The sequence below is a fragment of the Aptenodytes patagonicus genome, chromosome 3 (assembly GCF_965638725.1).
Source record: "Aptenodytes patagonicus chromosome 3, bAptPat1.pri.cur, whole genome shotgun sequence".
Classification (NCBI taxonomy): domain Eukaryota; kingdom Metazoa; phylum Chordata; class Aves; order Sphenisciformes; family Spheniscidae; genus Aptenodytes; species Aptenodytes patagonicus.
Window position 1 is genome coordinate 97274358 of NC_134951.1, and position 18506 is coordinate 97292863.

Consider the following 18506-nt stretch of genomic DNA (forward strand, 5'->3'; position numbering starts at 1 on the left):
AAAGTGTCCGATCAGGTCGGGCGCTGCCCGCTCGTCCCTGTAAGCATGAACGGGAAGGAGCCCCCTGACTGTAGAGTTAATTAGCTGAAGCGTGGAATAAAACCGCGGATCCTCCGCGTTGACGCGACGATGCGTCCCTCTAGCTGCCGCTCGCGAGCACAGGGTACCACACAAACGCCTAAAGCAGCCGTAGGTATCCAGCTCCAGTGGAATGGTGCTTTTTTCCTAAGTCCTTCCGACGGGCGGCATCTTCGGGCGCTTTGGAAACGGCCTTGCGCCTTCAGCCCTGTTTGCAGAGGCACCGGCGGTGCGCTCGTTTTGGTGCTGGGAGATGCGGGTTTCTGCCTTTGCCGGCAGACGCTGGGAGAAGGTTTCAAATCTGAGACCCTTTGGAGTTACGCAGTGATGTTTTAGTATAAACAATTGTGTCAGGTCTAAAAGAGAAGAATAATCTTTCAAAAACTCGGCATGAAAAACAGGACTGAATACTCTGGAAAAAAATACACTTCTGGTAATTGAGAGAAAAGCACTTTTGCAGCGCAGCACTCTCACTGCGGTACTTAAGTAACTTCCACAGGTACGTTTAAAACCAACCCCTGAGCGAGGGAATTTACGGTACATCGCTGCGCAGAGCTCTTCGGTGCCCAACACGGCCTTTAAGACAGAACTACGGTTCAGCTTCTGGGGGTCGAATTTCGGCTGGGCCTGCGCTGGGCCGCAGCGACGCCCAGGCGCCGCGGCAGGGAGCCGAGAGCGGCGCCTCTGCCCCAGCACCGGCGGCTCCCCAGCGCGAGCAGCGCCGCGACCGTTACGGATCCGTCCCCAAGCCAAACCGCCAACTCCATCACGACTCGCCGTCTCCCTCCGCCGCGCTGTATAGACCCAGCACCGAGGCAGGAGGGCTGGCGCGGAGGAATCTCCTCGCGGCAGGCGTTGGAACCGCTTGCTCTGCCTTGTGAGGGGGCAACCGCCGGCGGTTGTGCTGTCGCTGTGGCAGCTCCCCTCGCCCCGCGTTGTGAGGCATAGCACCAGCCAGGTCGGTGAGGCTCTTTGCCTGCATGTCTCTGCCAAAGCCAAAGTGCCGACTGAGGCACCTCAGCTTTCCAGAAGAGAGCCAGAAGTCGTTATCCCTCATGCTTTATGCTTGGGAATTCTCCACTTTTCCTTCCTTCCCTCCTTCCCCTCATCCTCCTACCTTTTAAGGCATGTGCAGACTCACTTTTCTTGCATGAACAGGTCCTGTAGGCAAGGTTTAGAGCACCCTGGAGGGGAGGAAAGAAAGTTTTAATATAAAAGCACATCAGCTGTTACAACTAGGATAGGTAGGCAGCTGGAGGTCGTGCTGTTTTTTGAAAAGTGTGAAAATCTCAGCTGAGCCACCAGACGTCTTGAGTATAGCTGTTTGGAGTCAGGGAGGATGCCAGTATACAATGTAGTCTTTGTTTTTAAGGAAAGCTGTGAGAACACCACCTCTCTCATCTTGAGCTTTAGGGAAAGGTATCAATTTCGCTGTCCAACTGCAAGAGAACCAGTTAAAAGGCAAGGAAATTAACATCCAACCTATTCCACCTGAAGGTCAAGTAGGAAAGCACCACTGCTAACCTTATAGATGACCAGCCCAGTCAGACAAACATGAAGGAAAAGGAAGGAATTAATTAATTTAGATTTTACATTTTTCTTTTTTTTTTTTTTGTGACTTTCCTAAGCTGTTTTTTCTTAGTATTTTTACTTTGAGAAAGAGACGAACATTTTCTATAACAGGTGATCGCATGCCAAAGTCCATAGAACAGTGGCCACTTTGCTAATCATGGGCAAAAATAAGGAGCTAGTAATGTAGCACCAGGTGTTGCCTTCCATGTCAGCCTTGCTTCTGATTTTCTATTTCCTGAATCAGGCAATATTGTCTAAGAGAGTATATAACACAGTTACACATGTGGTTGGCTGCCCTAAGGCTTTGTAAAAACTACTGCATAATCTTTGTAGTTGTTTTAATTCTTATAGTAATAGTACTCTGAGTAGAGTAACAATTTCTGTGCTTTTATTTTTATCTGTTATCCTGGGTATGACCTTAATGACCTACCTTAACATTTGTTTTATAAAATATTTCTGCATTATAACATCCCTGTGAAACTGAACAAGCTGTTTTTAGAGGAAAAATTAGACACAAGATAAGGACTTGAGGTATAGCTCTACTGATGATTACAGTGCCTTAAAACTAGTTGCTCAATCCATGTGTAGATTTGAGGACACTGAATAAAATGTTTAATTTTATATATATATTTATGAGTGTTAAGATCTACCAAATGGGATTGATGGCAGCCAGCACGTGCAAGTGGATGAAGTGGATAAGTATGCCCCATAACAGGAAAACATGGAGTGAGAGGATTTAGATGCTTCTTTGTAGTCCTTAATTATGGGCTTGGGATTCACAAACCAAACCTTTCCTAGGCTTATGTGCTAGTGGAGTAGAAAGGGGAAGAAAATGGAAGGAGCCACCTTTGCATACCAGCCTACTGCTTAGCAGTCAGCCATAAATATACTTTGTTTTGGGCCATTTTAGAAATCCTCATCTAGGATGATTAACGTACTAGTCCTTGGCCACCAGGAGAGGGACTGAGAAATTCCTTTCTCCTGTTGAAGAACGGTATCCGTTCCCTATGAACTGCAGCATTCCAGGGTTTAGGCACAGAATTAAGAGAAAGTCTGACTCCTTCATCATGCTGAAGATACCTGATGCTAAATTAATTTTTTTCCACTGAAAAAATACTGCCCAACACCCTCCATCTTGCATTACTTCTGCAAACACACATGTTAAGAATATCATGCATGGCAGGGCATTTGTATAAAAATCATGTGTAAGTGCTTATGTGAGCAATGCTTTAAGACCTGGTATGGAAGTGTATACAAGGCTTTTGGTAAGGTCAGTTGCTGAGTATATGTGTATATTTTGCAAACTAAAATTTAAACAAATTATATTCTAGACCATTTCTATTTCTCAGTAATCAGATATTCAGTTAAAGTATTAATATTTTTAAAAATTATTTATATAGAAAGATGTGCAGTCCACAAAATATAAATGTATGATAAATTATTTTAAAAAAATCTTTCTGTAGTCATCTTCAGCTTGACATTTGTAACCTATCATAAAATGTATATACATATGTCTGTTATCTTAAGAATTTGAAGAGGACTTGATGAGACTATTAAATTTATATACATGGGAAGTCACTTTTGCGATGCTCTCATTTTTTGTGTTTTTATTCCCTACCTTGCTCTTCCTTCTGGTCTTCTTGAACAGGTAGACTTGAAAAATCTGGATTGTTAATAAACACAGGTTTTTTTTCAGATTTCAGAATGGATGGGGTACGAAAGAATAATAAAGAAAGCTCAAACACTGGAGAAGACGCTGGGCCCAGTCTTGCTGCCACAAATAGTGCTGGGCCTAATCTCACTGCAGAGAGTTCCGTGCCTGCTCCTGTTACACCGGAAGATATTGTAGCCAGATCTATTCGCCATACTCGACAAATAGCAAGCTTTTCCTCTTCCCAAGAGTCTTTTTCTGTTGCAAGCCGAAGGTTGTCTAGGTTTTGCCGGGGCACTAGTGGAGTTTTGTCCTTGCAAGAAGTTTTGAAAGAAAAACAGGTTTAGTATTCAACCTTAGGTCTTGAAATAGATTTCTGGTTCTTTTCTTAGATGATTAAATTCAGTTTTTATTAACTATTTTTTTCTTTTTCTTTCTCTTTCTTTTTTTTCTCTTTCCTTTTTGTTTATACTCAGTTCTTTTATTAAATTATTCCTGGTAGAAAGTGAGTGAGTCTTTGTTTTTAATGTTTGCAGTATTTTAACATTTTACTTTAAAGCAATAGAAGAAGGAAGCAGGAGATGCTAACTGAATAATTTACACTGAAGCAAAGCTGTACCCAGCTTAGTTCCTGCAAATATTTACCCACTCTAGATACTTTAGTTTTAAATTGATTTGTGACCTTTCTGTATTAATATAACAAATTGAAATACTGATTGTGAAAAATAAAACCAGTTCATATGGCACACAAATATTTTAAAATCTAGCTGTAGTATATTTAATGTTTGCTTTTCCTTGACATATCCTCAGAGTTGACTTTACGTTTTATAATAATTCTTAATAGTTTGTTCTTCTGTTAGCCTCTGGAAATTTAGATATTTTTAAAGAGTAGGGCAGTTATGTAGTCTTATAATACAAGATGATACATTTCAGCATTAGTTGCAAGTTAAGTAGTAGGTCATTGTTGCGATCACTTTGTATATTTTTAGTTTGAAAGACATGTTTAATGTTTTAGGCTCGATACAAAGAAGCAAGAGAATATCGAAGAACAAAAGTTGATGCTTCATATAAATACGTATTTGAAGTTCTCAGTATCAGGCTAGGTTTAGACTTAACAACTGTGGAAGAAATGATTTTGGATGCCCCTTCGGTGAGTCTGTTCTGTATGTTGATTTCAATTTTTAATCAAAATAGATAGCAGATTGCCCCTTTGATATGAAGTGTTATCCATCATTTAGATTGTTTCTGCCAGAAAATGTGATTAATAAGGCACACAACTCATCTAAAATGATACCTGACTAAATCATTCAGCTTAGTTTCCTGGCAGATTTGCAAATATTCACAGGGGTTTTGATTGTGGCTTTTTCATCTTTCTTACCTCAAGGAAAATGTAATTACTGCAGGTATTTTGACCCAAGGGATTCTTGTCACATCCACCAGTTCCAACAAGTTTCATCCATCTCAGCCTGCCATTATTATATTCTAAAGATAATAGTCTTTATTTGTTAAGCTAGTTCTCACTGAAATGCCAAAGATTCTGCAAAAATATGTGTAACTTCATAGGAACATTTTGAAAATTGGTTGTTATTTAGTAATAAAAGGGAAGATTAATCCTGCGCCATTTAATTAATGTAATTGCATTTGGAAAGACCCATTAAATAATTTCCAGTTTTGAGTGTTTTGTTTATTTTTGAATGTTTAAAAGATGGGATAAAGTGGGTTTGTAGAGTGAGTAGGTCCCAAACCTGTGGAACTTCTGAAAGCTCAGTCATTCTTTGTCTGTATTTAGTGTTGTGTCTTTCATAGTATTTCAAAGTGCTTGAACAAACAGGAGCAACCAGCTAAACTGTTCTTTTAGTAAAACTCAGGTATGGCTGTACGTGAAAGGATATGGCCCTTGCCTTCTCTGGTTGCATGATGGTATTTTTGTCTGTTAGAGAGATTTGACTTAGCATTCAAAACTCAGCCAGATACTATCTCCTTTGAGCAAACAAATCAATTGTTAGAACTTGCGTTTGCAGCCCAGAAGGCCAATCGTACCCTGGGCTGCATCAAAAGAAGCGTGGCCAGCAGGTGGAGGGAGGTGATTCTGCCCCTCTACTCCACTCTGGTGAGACCCCACCTGGAGTCCTGCATCCAGCTCTGGAGCCCTCAGCATCAGAAAGACACGGACCTGTTGGAGCGGGTCCAGAGGAGGGCCACGAAAATGATCAGGGGGATGGAACACCTCTCCTGTGAAGAAAGGCTGAGGGAGTTGGGGTTCTCAGCCTAGAGAAGAGAAGGCTCTGGGGAGACCTTATTGTAGCCTGTTAGTACTTAAAGGGGGCTTATAAAAAAGATGGTGGCAAACTTTTTAGCAGGGCCTGTTGCGACAGGACAAGGGGGAATGGCTTTAAACTAAAGGGGGGTAGATTTAGACTAGATAGAAGGAAGAAATTTTTTACGCTGAGGGTGGTGAAACACTGGAAGAGGTTGCCCAGAGAGGTGGTGGATGCCCCATCCCTGGAAACATTCAAGGTCAGGCTGGATGGGGCTCTGAGCAGCCTGATCTGGTTGAAGATGTCCCTGCCCACAGCAGGGGGGTTGGACTAGATGACCTTTAGAGGTCCCTTCCAACCCAAACTATTCTATGATTCTATCATTCTATGAACTTCAGCTGTTCAGTTGCAAGCCAAATTTAGTCCCAATCCAAATTTGTTGTTTATTGTTTGTTTACTGATGTTTATATATCATAAAATGTACTTTTCTTATGCTTACGCAACATAGAGGTGCTTTAAGTGTTGTCAATCAACTAACATTTCCTTTTTTTACAGTTGCTAAATGGTATATAGTTTTAGATCATCTCGACTTCATGTAAAACTGCTGTTCCACACTGAGTTTGATTAATTCAGACACTTGAGAACCTTTGGGTTCTTCAGCCTTTTTTTTAAGTTTTGTTTTGGTTTGGGGAGGGGGTTGCTGTCACCAGGACCATCTGAAAACTTTTTATGGTTGGAAATTTTCGACTTTCCAGTTTTAGTTTATTCATAAACAGTTTAGGCTGCTGGGGCTGTGTCAACATTGTCCTTTAACAAATTGTCAGTTAGTAAATTCCCATATACATATCATGTCTTTGACCTCCGTGAGTTAAGTTTTACCCTTTAAAGCATTAGCCTGTATGTGTATTCACGCAGTGAGCGTTTGTACCAGATGGACTTGAACCAGAAGCTATTTGCAGAAGCAGTAGCCAGAGGGACAGCTCACGTCTTACCTCCTGTGTAAAATACAAGTCCAAAAGTTACTGTTCGCCTTTGTCTTCCTCTCAAGTTGGAGTGCTTTTTGCAGTAGTGAAACTTTTTCTGATTTTTGTCATTGCCCTTTCAGTACTTCACCAATTTTTCTTTTGTTTCACTATTTTTGGGGATGAATTTTTCTGTATTTTTCTCAGTTTTAACCCTGTTATTCACTAGTGCCTATTAACCAACGTGAAAGCGCAGCATGCATTTCTAGAGCTGGCTTGCCTTTACCTCTTCTATTTTTGCACAATGTTGTCTTCTCAAAAGAGTGGGTTTAAATTCTGTCCACCTGGGTGTCACTCATTTACCTATCACCATTCTGATTCAGATTTTATATTTGTTTATTTTGGGGAAATAATCATGCTTATAAGAAATATACCACATCTAGAGGTGTATGCTTTGTATTTGAACGGGTGATGCATCTCCAGACATACTTGCTAGCTAAATTTCTGACTTTTTTTGACGGGGAGGAAACAGGAGGTCTCACTACCAAAGTTGAGCCCTTCCGTTGGACAGTTTGAATGCCCAGTCACATCTTGCTGAGTTAGTCATCCTTGCAGATAACTACAGAGACTGTGAAAGAAGTTGGATTTTGACCAGATCAGTACCTTCTGATGTCCTCCAAACCTTCTTTCAGTGCTTTTCAGAGCTTTGTTCACTTCCTGCTAAATCACATATCCTGGTTTTACCAGGACACACAAATTGCCTAAGGCAGTTTGAAAATTCAGATTTTGGAAACCCTAGCTATAATTTCAGGCAAGTTCTTCAGAATGGTAATCCATACACAAACAGCATTTGTTTCAAAGCTTTGCATCCTTACTATCCAAAGCACATTGTATAGCATGACAAAATCAAAATGGCCATCTAGAGACCCATAGTGTTTTAGGGTGGCCAGTTTATGGACAGGTACAGCAAGCTAATTTTGGGGCAACATGGTCTCCCTCAGATGTGATCTCATTGTCCTTGCAGAGGTCAGCAAAATCTTTGTCATCATGAAAAGGTTTTGGAGCCAATGTGGCCAATTCATGTCTCCAGAATAAAATCCTCATGTGTCATGCTACTCCTGTTTTACAAATGAATATTTTACATTTAGGGGTAGAGTAGCAATAACAGGGTATGTCAAGTCATGCAAATGTGCTGTGTATGTTTCTAAGTCTTTCATGACCAGTTACTTCCAGTTGATACTTTAGACTTACAGATCTCTCTGAGTGACAGAATATCCTCCAGTGTCTCTGCATTACTGGACAAGACCATAAACATTTGATACACAATTATCAGGAGCCTGTGTATGTAGGTTCAGTACTTGAAGGCAATATTTGAAATATGTATTGTTTTGTAACTCCTCACAATATTTGAGGATAAACATTACATGCCACCAAAACTTTAAGCAGTGGCATGGTCAAATTATTTTTGCATGTCTTAAAGACACGTAAAAATTTAATATTTTGAGTAACAAGTATTCACTTTTTGATTTAACAGTTGGAAGCCTTTGACTCTTTTTTTGCCAAGGGAGGAAGTAAAACATTGAGAGTTTTCTATCAAGAAGGAGAAGCACCAGGAATAGGTACATTTTTAGCAATATTAATACAGGCAGATGTAATAGTGCCTTCTATTGTTAATTCTGTTTAATGTTTCCCAGAATAAAATCTGTTTTTACTTGTTCATAATTTTGCAGTCTTTTGCTATAAGGACTGAAAATTCCTGTTTTAAATGCTTGCTTCAAGTCAAATTGTTTAGAAAAATTTCAGTCAATTTCAGCCATTCTTGGAAGGAAGGTTATAAAAAGATAAGTTCTTCTGAAGTCTTAAAGTGGTTGCAACTCTTTCTTACAGGAGTTATGCCCCCAGTTCATTAGAAAGTACTTTTATAAAACCTGTCTGAATTTGCATTTATTATAAATATTTGAAATTTTTCAGTTTTCACATGCTCATTTTTAATGTCTAAAATCCCTAATGATCCTCTAAGCACTGAACACGCTGTTCCCTTACCTATTTATGTGAAACAATCAAATCGCATAGGATTATGTCTACAGAGGACCTGAGGATATCTCATATTCTCTATTTTCTCACTTAGGCATGACATCTTGTTTGATAGTGTGAACGCGAATAAACAAAGTACCTCAGGCACCAGCAAATTAACCCAGAATGATGGGCCTGAGCAAATTCCCTTTTCAGTGCAGTACAGTGTGCCAAAATTGCTTTGAAAGACATATGTTACGTGTTTGGTGTAGATTTTTAATTGTGTGGTTAATTACAGCCAAGGATTCTGCCGTTTTTGCTTGTCTTACACACAAAAGAAGAAAATAAATGATTTCAATGTTGAATTTTATTTCACTATATTAATTTTAAGCATTTTATAATACCCTTTTAAAAATAGTGACACCTATGAAATTCTTTTCAGAATGTGGTCGGACAATTCCAGGAGTTGCAAAAGGAAGTAAAATGATGCGATTTTATGTGGACAATGCACCAGACAAATTCGTAGGACTATGCTTATTTTTCATTCGTTGTAAGAATGACAGCCCTATAAGTGCAAAAACTATACATGAGGTATTCTCTCATATATTTTAAAAACTAAAAACTCTAGCTATTTTTATTTCATTATTTGTTTCACTATTGTCACATAACTAAAGTTACTGGTAACGGTATTTTTTGAATGTTAAGCTATATCATGCTCTTTGCTCTCCTTTTTGGGTAGACAATGAATAGCTGTACTACTTCAGCAAATACTCAGGATATCTTGTGAATTCAGTGTCTTACAGGACTCTTGTTAAAGAAGTCAGCATTTAGATTAATTTCTCATTCTCCTTGCTGTTTTTGAAGAGGTTAAAGACACTAAGTACATTTTAAGAAATATCTAAACTAGAAAGACTCACTGAGAAGACTTCATTGCAAATACCAGGAGAAGAAAAGTTTATTCGTACCTTTCTCTTTTATGTATCTTTGAATGCATGAAATACACATTTATCCTATGTAAATTATGTAGCATGAGTTCTTCTGCTTTACAACTATATAAAACAAATTATTAGATAAGTGTGGGCTTCATTTTCATTTATAGCTACACATCTTAATACTCGGGCAGTGCTCAAGGGACAGTAAATTGATAAGAATCAGTCCTATATATGCATCTTCTAATTAATATGATTTCAAGTTCTTCAGACAGAAAATCCATTATTAATTTATGTACTTCATATTATATATTTAAAATGTTGTATTCTTTTTGAGAGCTGAGAAGGTGAAGGAGGAAAAGCATTATTAGAAGTAAGATACAAGATCTGTCTTTATCAAGAGTCAATATTGGTCATAAATACTACTTTTGCGTCAAATTCCTTACTGAAGTGATGAGAAAAGGAAATTTATGTTCTAGGAAGTTTGTTACGTGAATATTTGCTGATTTGAAGGACATTTAAAGTATTGGAATATTGAAAATAGAACTTGTAAAGTTTAGTTTTGGAGAATAGACAAAAATTTCATCTGATCCAAAGTAATATACAGTCCATCAGATAATTGCTTCTAATATAACTTCAGATACAGATATTCAGAACATTTTTGCTACTTGCATTTCATTACTTAGTACCTAATTGTAGATGGGGACATTTAGATTATTCTTAATTGCTATGTAATATCTAAAAAATTTCCAAACTTTCTGTATGATAGGGAAATAACTGAAATTACAAAAATATAACCTGGCAGCCTTTTAAAACTGTATTAAATCATTATTGACTTCCCTTTTTTATTGAACACAGTATCTTATGGTCACATTGTAGCTATCAGTATTTTGTAAAGATTTTGTCTCCTTAAATTAAAGTTTTCAATGGCAAATTAGAGTGCCTTTATAAAAAAAATACACTGATTTTATAATAGTGTTTCCAGTCTAAGTTACTGCATTGCTAACAATCATTGTGTTACAATGCAGGATATATTCTTTGGTGTTTTGGATGCCACTGAAGGACTCCTGCATGGTGTTAGGAATATGATAGAAAAGATTTTTCTCCCTGCTATCCTCGCAACAAATAATTGGGGTGCTTTAAGTCAGACCAAACAAGATACAAAAGACAAACAGAATTTCGTGGAAACAATTAACAGATACCTTTCATTTTTAGAAGGTAAGCATTGCATTTAGGAAACAATCAAAGTAAAGGAATTCTACTTAAGAATTTCCATTTAAAGGCAGTAGCACATAGGTAAGGAACTTTTCCCATTCTGCAAGGAAAAATAAAATGATCAATTACTTGCATAACAAATGCATGGGTAGATTATTTACTTAAGAAAATTCTCTAGGGATATGTTACTTTTAAGGAGGAACACTGGATTTAAAATAAGAATTTTCTGGTTTACGCGAGTGCAGTAAAATGGCTATTATATTGAAACAACACTGCAGACATATATTGCCAAATTTAAATTGCTTACACTGGTAGAAATTAATTTTAGAGTCTTAATTGGTTCTGCATTGTAATTGCTTTTTTTTTTTCAGGGGCTATAATAAGCACTGAAGGAACTGTTGAGTTGAAAAAAATAGATTACATTAATTTTTCTAAACTCCAGTCCTTTGAGAAAGTAACTGCAGCAGCTGATAATCCTGATATGGTTCACCAGCTAGAGGAAGTACTTATGATATGGTATAGACAAATTGAACGGGTAAGTTGTTGTTTTAACATATCGATCCAGCATGAATATGGATAGATATTTATAAATTATATGAGACGTGCCTGAAGTTAGTTGAAGGCTTCAGCTGCATCTCCACCTGAGTAAGACAAGCGCTTCACTTCTATGCACAAGTGAAGTTAAGTAGGTAGTCCTTATCCCTAGAAACTTACAGTCTAGCAAGAATAAGAGTTTCTGAACAGTTAATACACAAATAGTAAGAAGGAGAGGACAGAAGGATGCAGGAGTAATAACACTGGCGAGGACCAGATATATATACACAGTTAGGTATACTCTATACATTACCTGTTAAGTTTCTGCTGCCGGTCATGGTATGAGATACTACTCTTAGAAAGATCTTTGACCAGGCCCATTAGGGTATTTTTTATCCTGTGTAAATCTTACATGGTAAGGTCTCAGTTATCCAAGAAATTAGTGTCTGAGACTTCTGTGACAAAGCACAGAACCCTTTGTCAAAATACAGAATCTGTGTAGATTGGGACATATTCTACTTATAAGGGCATACTATGTTTAGTTTAGCTCACGAGAATAAAAATGTAAAAGACGTAAAAATAGCTGACTGCACATTTATCAACATACAAATGAGTACATTTATGACTTTATGTCTGATATTTAATGTTTTTATTAAAATAGTTCTTCAAGTTTTTTACAAGTGAAGTTACATTTGGCGCATTTCAAGCCATAGATTCTGATTAAAGAAAAAAATACGGATATATGCTGAGATTCACCCAGTTTATGACAGCAGATGAACATATGTATTAATTGCCTTCATTTCAGTTTAAGAATTTGATTATTATTATTATGCTTTTCCAAATCGGAACCATTTTCATGTGTCAATAACTGCAAGTTTTAAGTTAGTATCCTCAGAGTGTTTCTTCTCTTCTTCTTTATAATGATTTGTCTATTCTCTATAGTAGACATTTGGTTTTTTTCAAATTGGTTGCAGGTTCTGATTGAGAGTAAGCAGATGAGGAAAGAAGCTGATGATTCAGGTCCACTGACTGAACTAGAGCACTGGAAATGTATGTCTGCTAAATTTAATTTTATTATCGAGCAGATCAAAGGACCAAACTGCAAAGCTGTCATTAATGTTCTGAATGTTGGACATTCTAAACTACTAAGGGTAATTCTTTTTTTCTTTTTTATGTTGTTTTTTACTATAGTAGACAAAGCTTGTGATATTTATTTTGTTTCATTGCATCTAAGAGAGATTTCCTGAGGAGAATTAAGAGAGGAAAATTTAGGTATGGTGCTGGTGTGCTTAATATATTAAGAGGAAGAACAAGACATTTTTAGAGATACAGACAAAAATTGTCATAAATGAAAATAACTTTTATTGCCTGCTTTGGCAGTGCCTTTTAAAAATTAGTTTACCAAGGCTTACTTCTGGCAAATCAGTGCAAGTTAAAGAAATAGTTCATTATGTATGAAGTTTTTTATAGGACTGTTTTCCCTCTAGATGTGGCAAGAGTTAAATGCCAGAATCACAGATGCAGCAAATGAATCGAAAGATAATGTGAAACACTTACGCACACTTGAAAAAGTTTGTCAGCCACTTTATAACTATGATCTTGTAAGTATGCCTTTCATCATTCTTTAAGCATAGTTTAGGTGTTAACATAGAATGCCCAGAGCAAAGGAAATCTTCTTTGTATTTGCTTAAAAGTAAATTTTTCTGATTTTTTTTCTAAATGCCTGTCAAGCTAAATATTAAAGCATTATAGTTTATTATATATGACATAAAATATGATATTTTAAAATATGTATTTTATCAATAAACGTAAATACATAAGTCAGTCCTGCTGCCAATATTATTTTTAAAATGAGCTAAACCAGGTATTTTATAATACAAGAATCTCAAAATGTCTTTCATTGAAAATTCCATATGTGTCAATGAATAATCACACAGCTGTAACCAAAGTACCAAAATTTCAGTTATACAAAGAATAATGAAACCTAATGAGGTCCTAAATGGGTAAAATAATGTTTTGATATTGAAAACAGTATTAGCTGCTTCTATTTGCAGAAGTACCAGCTAGTCAGAATTTAAATAATTGGTTGTCCATGTACACTATTCAGCCCTAGCTCAAGATACCAGTTATTAGGTATATTAATTATTATAGCAAGTATATGTTTCTGATGATTGTTGCAGAATAGGATGAAAGGAGGAAATACCATAGGAAAAATTGCTGGTTCTGCCTTGGTTTTTAGTCCTCCTTGTTTTGGTCCTACCTGCTTCCTGTCCTCTGTCAGGAAGTGTTGCATTTCTTTTGAATTTCTGGCAGCTTAGGATCCTACTTCGAAGTTTTAACTGAGGGGAAGCAAAAGGACTGTGATAATATATGACATAGAGCTGATACTGCATGGAGTAGTAGAAGAGAGGAGTATGATAAACAGCATTACTAAGAAGCTGGTTATCTTCAGCTCTTCAGAGTATCACTAGAGGGTGCCAGGTACCAGGCCATAATGATGAGCTGCTTCATAAGAGTTATTAAGATAAAATTCTTTTTATTTTAAACACAGACAGACATTTAAAGAGTTCATCTTTTTACTAATACAGGATAGTTAACTATAGTTCTTTGTTTAATCTGGAACAATTTGGATACATCTGAATTTCTGTTTCATCTCTTGGAACATTGTTCCAGAGATCAAGATAATTTAGGTAGGATTTTCTATGGTATTCAACTTAAAAATAATGGCATCCAAATTAAATATATCCTGTTTTAAAAAGAACTACTTTCTGGATTGAGTTGAATTTAATATCTGATGTTGCAAAGTATTTTAAATATTAGTGGATCAGGAATGGAGTACGTGCAGATTTAATATGATATTTAGTGTATGCCTAAAATACAGCATTTAGTGTACGCACTGTCACACATAGTCACATTTATAGCTGAAGTGGGTTACTATATGAAAATTTACACTGAGCGTTTAACTCGGGGCTTTGAATCAGAGAAATCTCTATACAGTCCAGTATTCAGGGTTTTATTTTTTGTCAAGGATTAAAAAAGAAAACCAGTAGACTCAGAATCTCCTGATTCCATTTTGGGGGGTGGGGCGGTGATGATGAACAACATGTGGACACTGAGGGTTGTTTTTGTACCATATAGCCTTTCTTTCACACTCTTCTGCCAAATGCAAATGCCTGCTATGTCTATCCACAATATTAGTGTGTTTAGTTTGAGTTTGCAGCCCAGAGTTAATTCCAGGAGCTTGGCTTCTCTGTTGAGGGGTGAAAAGTCAAAATTACTTTTTCTTGATGTTCTGAATTGCAACTCTGATAAGTCCCTGATAATGTTAATGAATTATCATTTTTTACTTTTTTTTCTCTTTTTTCCCAAAATACTTTGGAAGTGATTGAATTACAGAATACTTGTAATACCACAGTTTGATTTTAATGATATGAACAATGATTTCATGAAATGTGTGAAAGATTTAGATGTTTCATATGAAGATTGAATGAATTAGGCACTCATTAATGAAATGAGTTTTGTGAAATGTCTGGATGAAACATTTTATGTAATGATCATTATCACAATGTAATTGCATAGAGTATATTTAACAGCTGTACCTGATGGAAAACAAAAGCATTAATCGCAGACAACCACTGTCAGCTGCCAGAAGAATACTTCCTTTTGCGCCAAAAAATGCAGCCTGTACTTTTTGAATCAGTGTTCGATTTTGATCATCAAAATAGCATATTAAAATATTCATATTAATATCTTTAATCTGATTTATCACCAAATCATCTAAGAGTTTTATTGTTTTTATTAGTTGAGGTTTAAAAATTTATTGAGTGTGATTAGCTTTTTTTTACAAGAAACCTTTTGGTAAGATGCCATGGCATTTTGAAGATTGGTTCATGTAATTTAGGGAAAAATGTAATTTAGAAGTTGTCAATAGAATAGAAATATAGTTGCTAAGAATAGAAAGTAAAATTGTTCTCAAAACTCTGCTTTAAGGTATCCATGACACATGGAATACCAAACTTGATAAATGCTATACGAATGATTCACAGTGTTTCAAGATATTATAATACTTCTGAGAGAATGACATCATTGTTTATAAAGGTAAATATATTAAGTGTAATATTAATTATAAAAATTATGTGATTTTTCAGAAAAAAACCTCATTTTGTTTAAATCAGCAGGAGATTTGTTAAAAAATAGTAATAAATAGTGGGTGTCTGCACGGGAAAGGAAGAGAAGTCCGTTGATCAGGAGAGGATTGAACTTGGATTAGAGACTTGTCTTCTGGAAGGAACTTTGTTGTTATTCTTGGTTCAGCATTTTTCTTATCTTCTTGATTGATCTCCTGATCTGAATTAATCTGCTCATTTGTTTCCTAAATCACTGAATCCACAAAGATTCTTTTATTATTGGCTTTGAAGACCTGATTAGGCAGGTGGCCATCAGTCTAACTAGGCTATTCCTCCAAAACATATGAAAGACAAAAGGTTCCTGTTTTCATAAGCAAGTCATACTTGAAAAATTAACTGAATCTCAGGTCATAAACTTTGCTTCCTTAAACAGAAAATTAAGACAAGCTAGGTAATTATACCAATGTCTTTTGCAGAATCCAGGTATTCACTGCAGGAAAAGATGGTTTGTGTAATGGTTTGAGAACAAAGAAATCCTTCATAGCTGAAATACGCACTTCCAGTAAACATATAGGGGAAATTCATAGTAAAGCCTCATTACACCACTGTCTTTTTTTTTTTTTTTTTTTTAGAATACCCCAGGTTTTAGTGTAAAGTTTTGTTACAGTTCAATTTGAACTAGGATATTAAGAAATATGTGCTTTTTTGAGGCTATATTTATGCATGACTGGGGCTGCTTTCCATACATCAGATGTTAGGTATAGATTATGCAGCAATGTTTATATTGCCTGTTGTATAATTGGGTTTTATACGTTTGTGTATTGACACTTGCTAGTGTCTATTATTTAATCATCTAAGGTATTGAGCATTTCACTACAGAGGCTAATAACAGACTGGTTACATGAAGCTGTGCTAAGAAATAGTAAGGAAAAAGCTCGATTTTAATCCAGTGGCTTAAGGTCCCCGTTACTGTTTTCTTCCATTTAAAGATCACCAGAGGTGACACTGGAGGTCCTATCTACAACTTCACCAGTCATTGTATTACAGTGTGAGGCTGCCTTTGTTGCGGCAGTTTTCAGTCTTCATTCAGTTAGGGATTCTTAAGACCTGCTTACTGTACTCTCATGTGTCAGGAGAACTGTTTTGAATTGTTCACATTATTTAGTAGACCAAAAAGATTATCTGCCTGTAGCTGTTCTCTGAGATGTGTTTTCTATATCTGCATTCACTCCTGTATTCCTCTCTCTCTTTCTATCATTACAAACTTTGGATTTTTGTGGTTGAGAAGTAGAAGAAGGTTCTCTCTTTTTCATAGCCATGGGAGACCAAGGTAAAGACATACTGCTAGGGTAGAAAATTCTTTAATGGCAATTTTTAAATAAGGATGCACACACTAAAAAGTGTAAAGATGACAACGAAAGTGAAGAATAGTTAGAGTTAAATAACTTCTCTTGGTTTTTTAGTTATGGTTGGTGACATTCTGTGTTTAAGCATATGTATTGCTGGACTTATAGTACTTACAAATACTTCCTGGGACTTAAATACACTTCTGGGAGTGTTTTAAGACTTTTTATAGGGTGTTTGTCATGTATATTACATATATTATTTAGCCACTATTATTCCCACAGGTGAAATTTATCTGAACTCTGATAGTACTAATACATGCATGTGGGAATTTTGTTAGATTTTGCAAAACAAGCACATTTCCTTATAAGCTTGAGACCTACTTGTTTTCATTTGTCTGCACTAGGTTACAAATCAAATGGTCACGACATGTAGAGCATATATTACAGATGGTGGCTTGTCTTGTGTCTGGGAGCAGGAGACATCAACAGTCATTGGAAAAATTAAGGTATTTTGTCCATATCAATATGTATCAAGTACTTCACATCTCTTTAGTGTTTTATTTCATGATGCTCTGAGTGTTTTCCCGTTTCTTAGCCCACTGGCATTTGTTGAAATTAGAATGGCCTGGTCTTTATCAGGGTGGTCCATCACTGACCTTGGAATTGGCATCTTCACCATATGTGCGACCAAGGAATTTTGTCATCCTGCATAATCCACATTCTTCCCTCCTGAGGGTATCTGACATGGTACCATCTTCCTCTACTGTGGGGAACCTGGTATTTGAATAGACCCCCACTTTGTTACAGTAGCTCCTTTCAATACCAGATTTCCTTGGCACACCACAAAAGTTCAGTGCTAAGAGAGTCTTCCTCTTCCTCAGCTGATGGTAACCTATTAAGAACAAATTAAGCACATGCAATATGCCATGGCAAAATATGTCCAGCTTGGGGTTACTGGTTGCCAATACTGACTTCATTTCCACCTTCTCCTTTATCAGGCCTCAGCTACTGACTTCCTATCTTACCCAGAAAGGCATAGGATTTCATAGTCCTTTAAAAATTAAGTCCAGAGGTACAAAAGAAAATGTATTGAATGTATCTCTCCTGACCTGACAGGATATGATTCTAATAATTCATGTATTTCATTGAGGTCATCTTGTGGCTGTTCTACAGCTGACAAGCCCTCATTATTCTATGAGAGAAATATAAGCCCAGTTTCTAATCATGGTGATCAGTCTTCATTCTAGTATCTGTATATTCTTGGAGATCCAAACATTCCTTTCAATGAGGACCTTTTTTCATTTCCTGTGATTTATAGCCAATTGTTACATATACACATATATTCAGACAGTCTGGTGACTGCCAGTATAATGTGATAAAATCTGCTTTCTGTTTTCCAAGAAATAACAGAAGATTTTGTATTCCAATGATTATAGACTTTACATTTCTCACCAGTCATTATTTTTACATCTGATAAGGTCTTAGTATTTTAAGTAAATAATCGACTGAGAAAGACGGATTATTCTTCAGTCTCACTTTAACTCAGACTTGTCAACATACATTAATTTGTATAACCACTTTCCTTTAAGTCCCCCGGGAGTTCCAAACGGACTACCCTGTTATGCCAAATTCCATCCTTATCCAGAGGACAGTCTGACCATTCTTAAGTAAGCTAATGGCTTTTCTTAATATTCGAATGTCTCCTTTAGAGCAGGAGTCATCACCTGCTCTTCACTGGCCTCTAAACCACTCTTTACTTTAACAAGAACTAAAACTTTTCCTTTCTTTTTTTGGTGACTCATCTCCCAGTGTTAAGTCTTT

The 18506-nt window shown here is 36.6% G+C and overlaps 1 protein-coding gene across 1 annotated transcript in view; it reads left to right on the forward strand.

Annotated features, from left to right (window-relative positions):
• The first annotated feature begins 9002 nt into the window (after positions 1-9002).
• DNAH8 (dynein axonemal heavy chain 8) overlaps positions 9003-18506 on the forward strand; it is a 141350-nt gene continuing 131846 nt past the window's right edge. The window contains 7 exon segments of the mRNA XM_076335551.1: positions 9003-9125; positions 10492-10681; positions 11050-11213; positions 12187-12363; positions 12700-12813; positions 15203-15310; positions 17090-17191. Of these exon segments, the coding sequence (XP_076191666.1) occupies positions 9018-9125; positions 10492-10681; positions 11050-11213; positions 12187-12363; positions 12700-12813; positions 15203-15310; positions 17090-17191 (963 nt within the window). The 5' untranslated portion in view covers positions 9003-9017.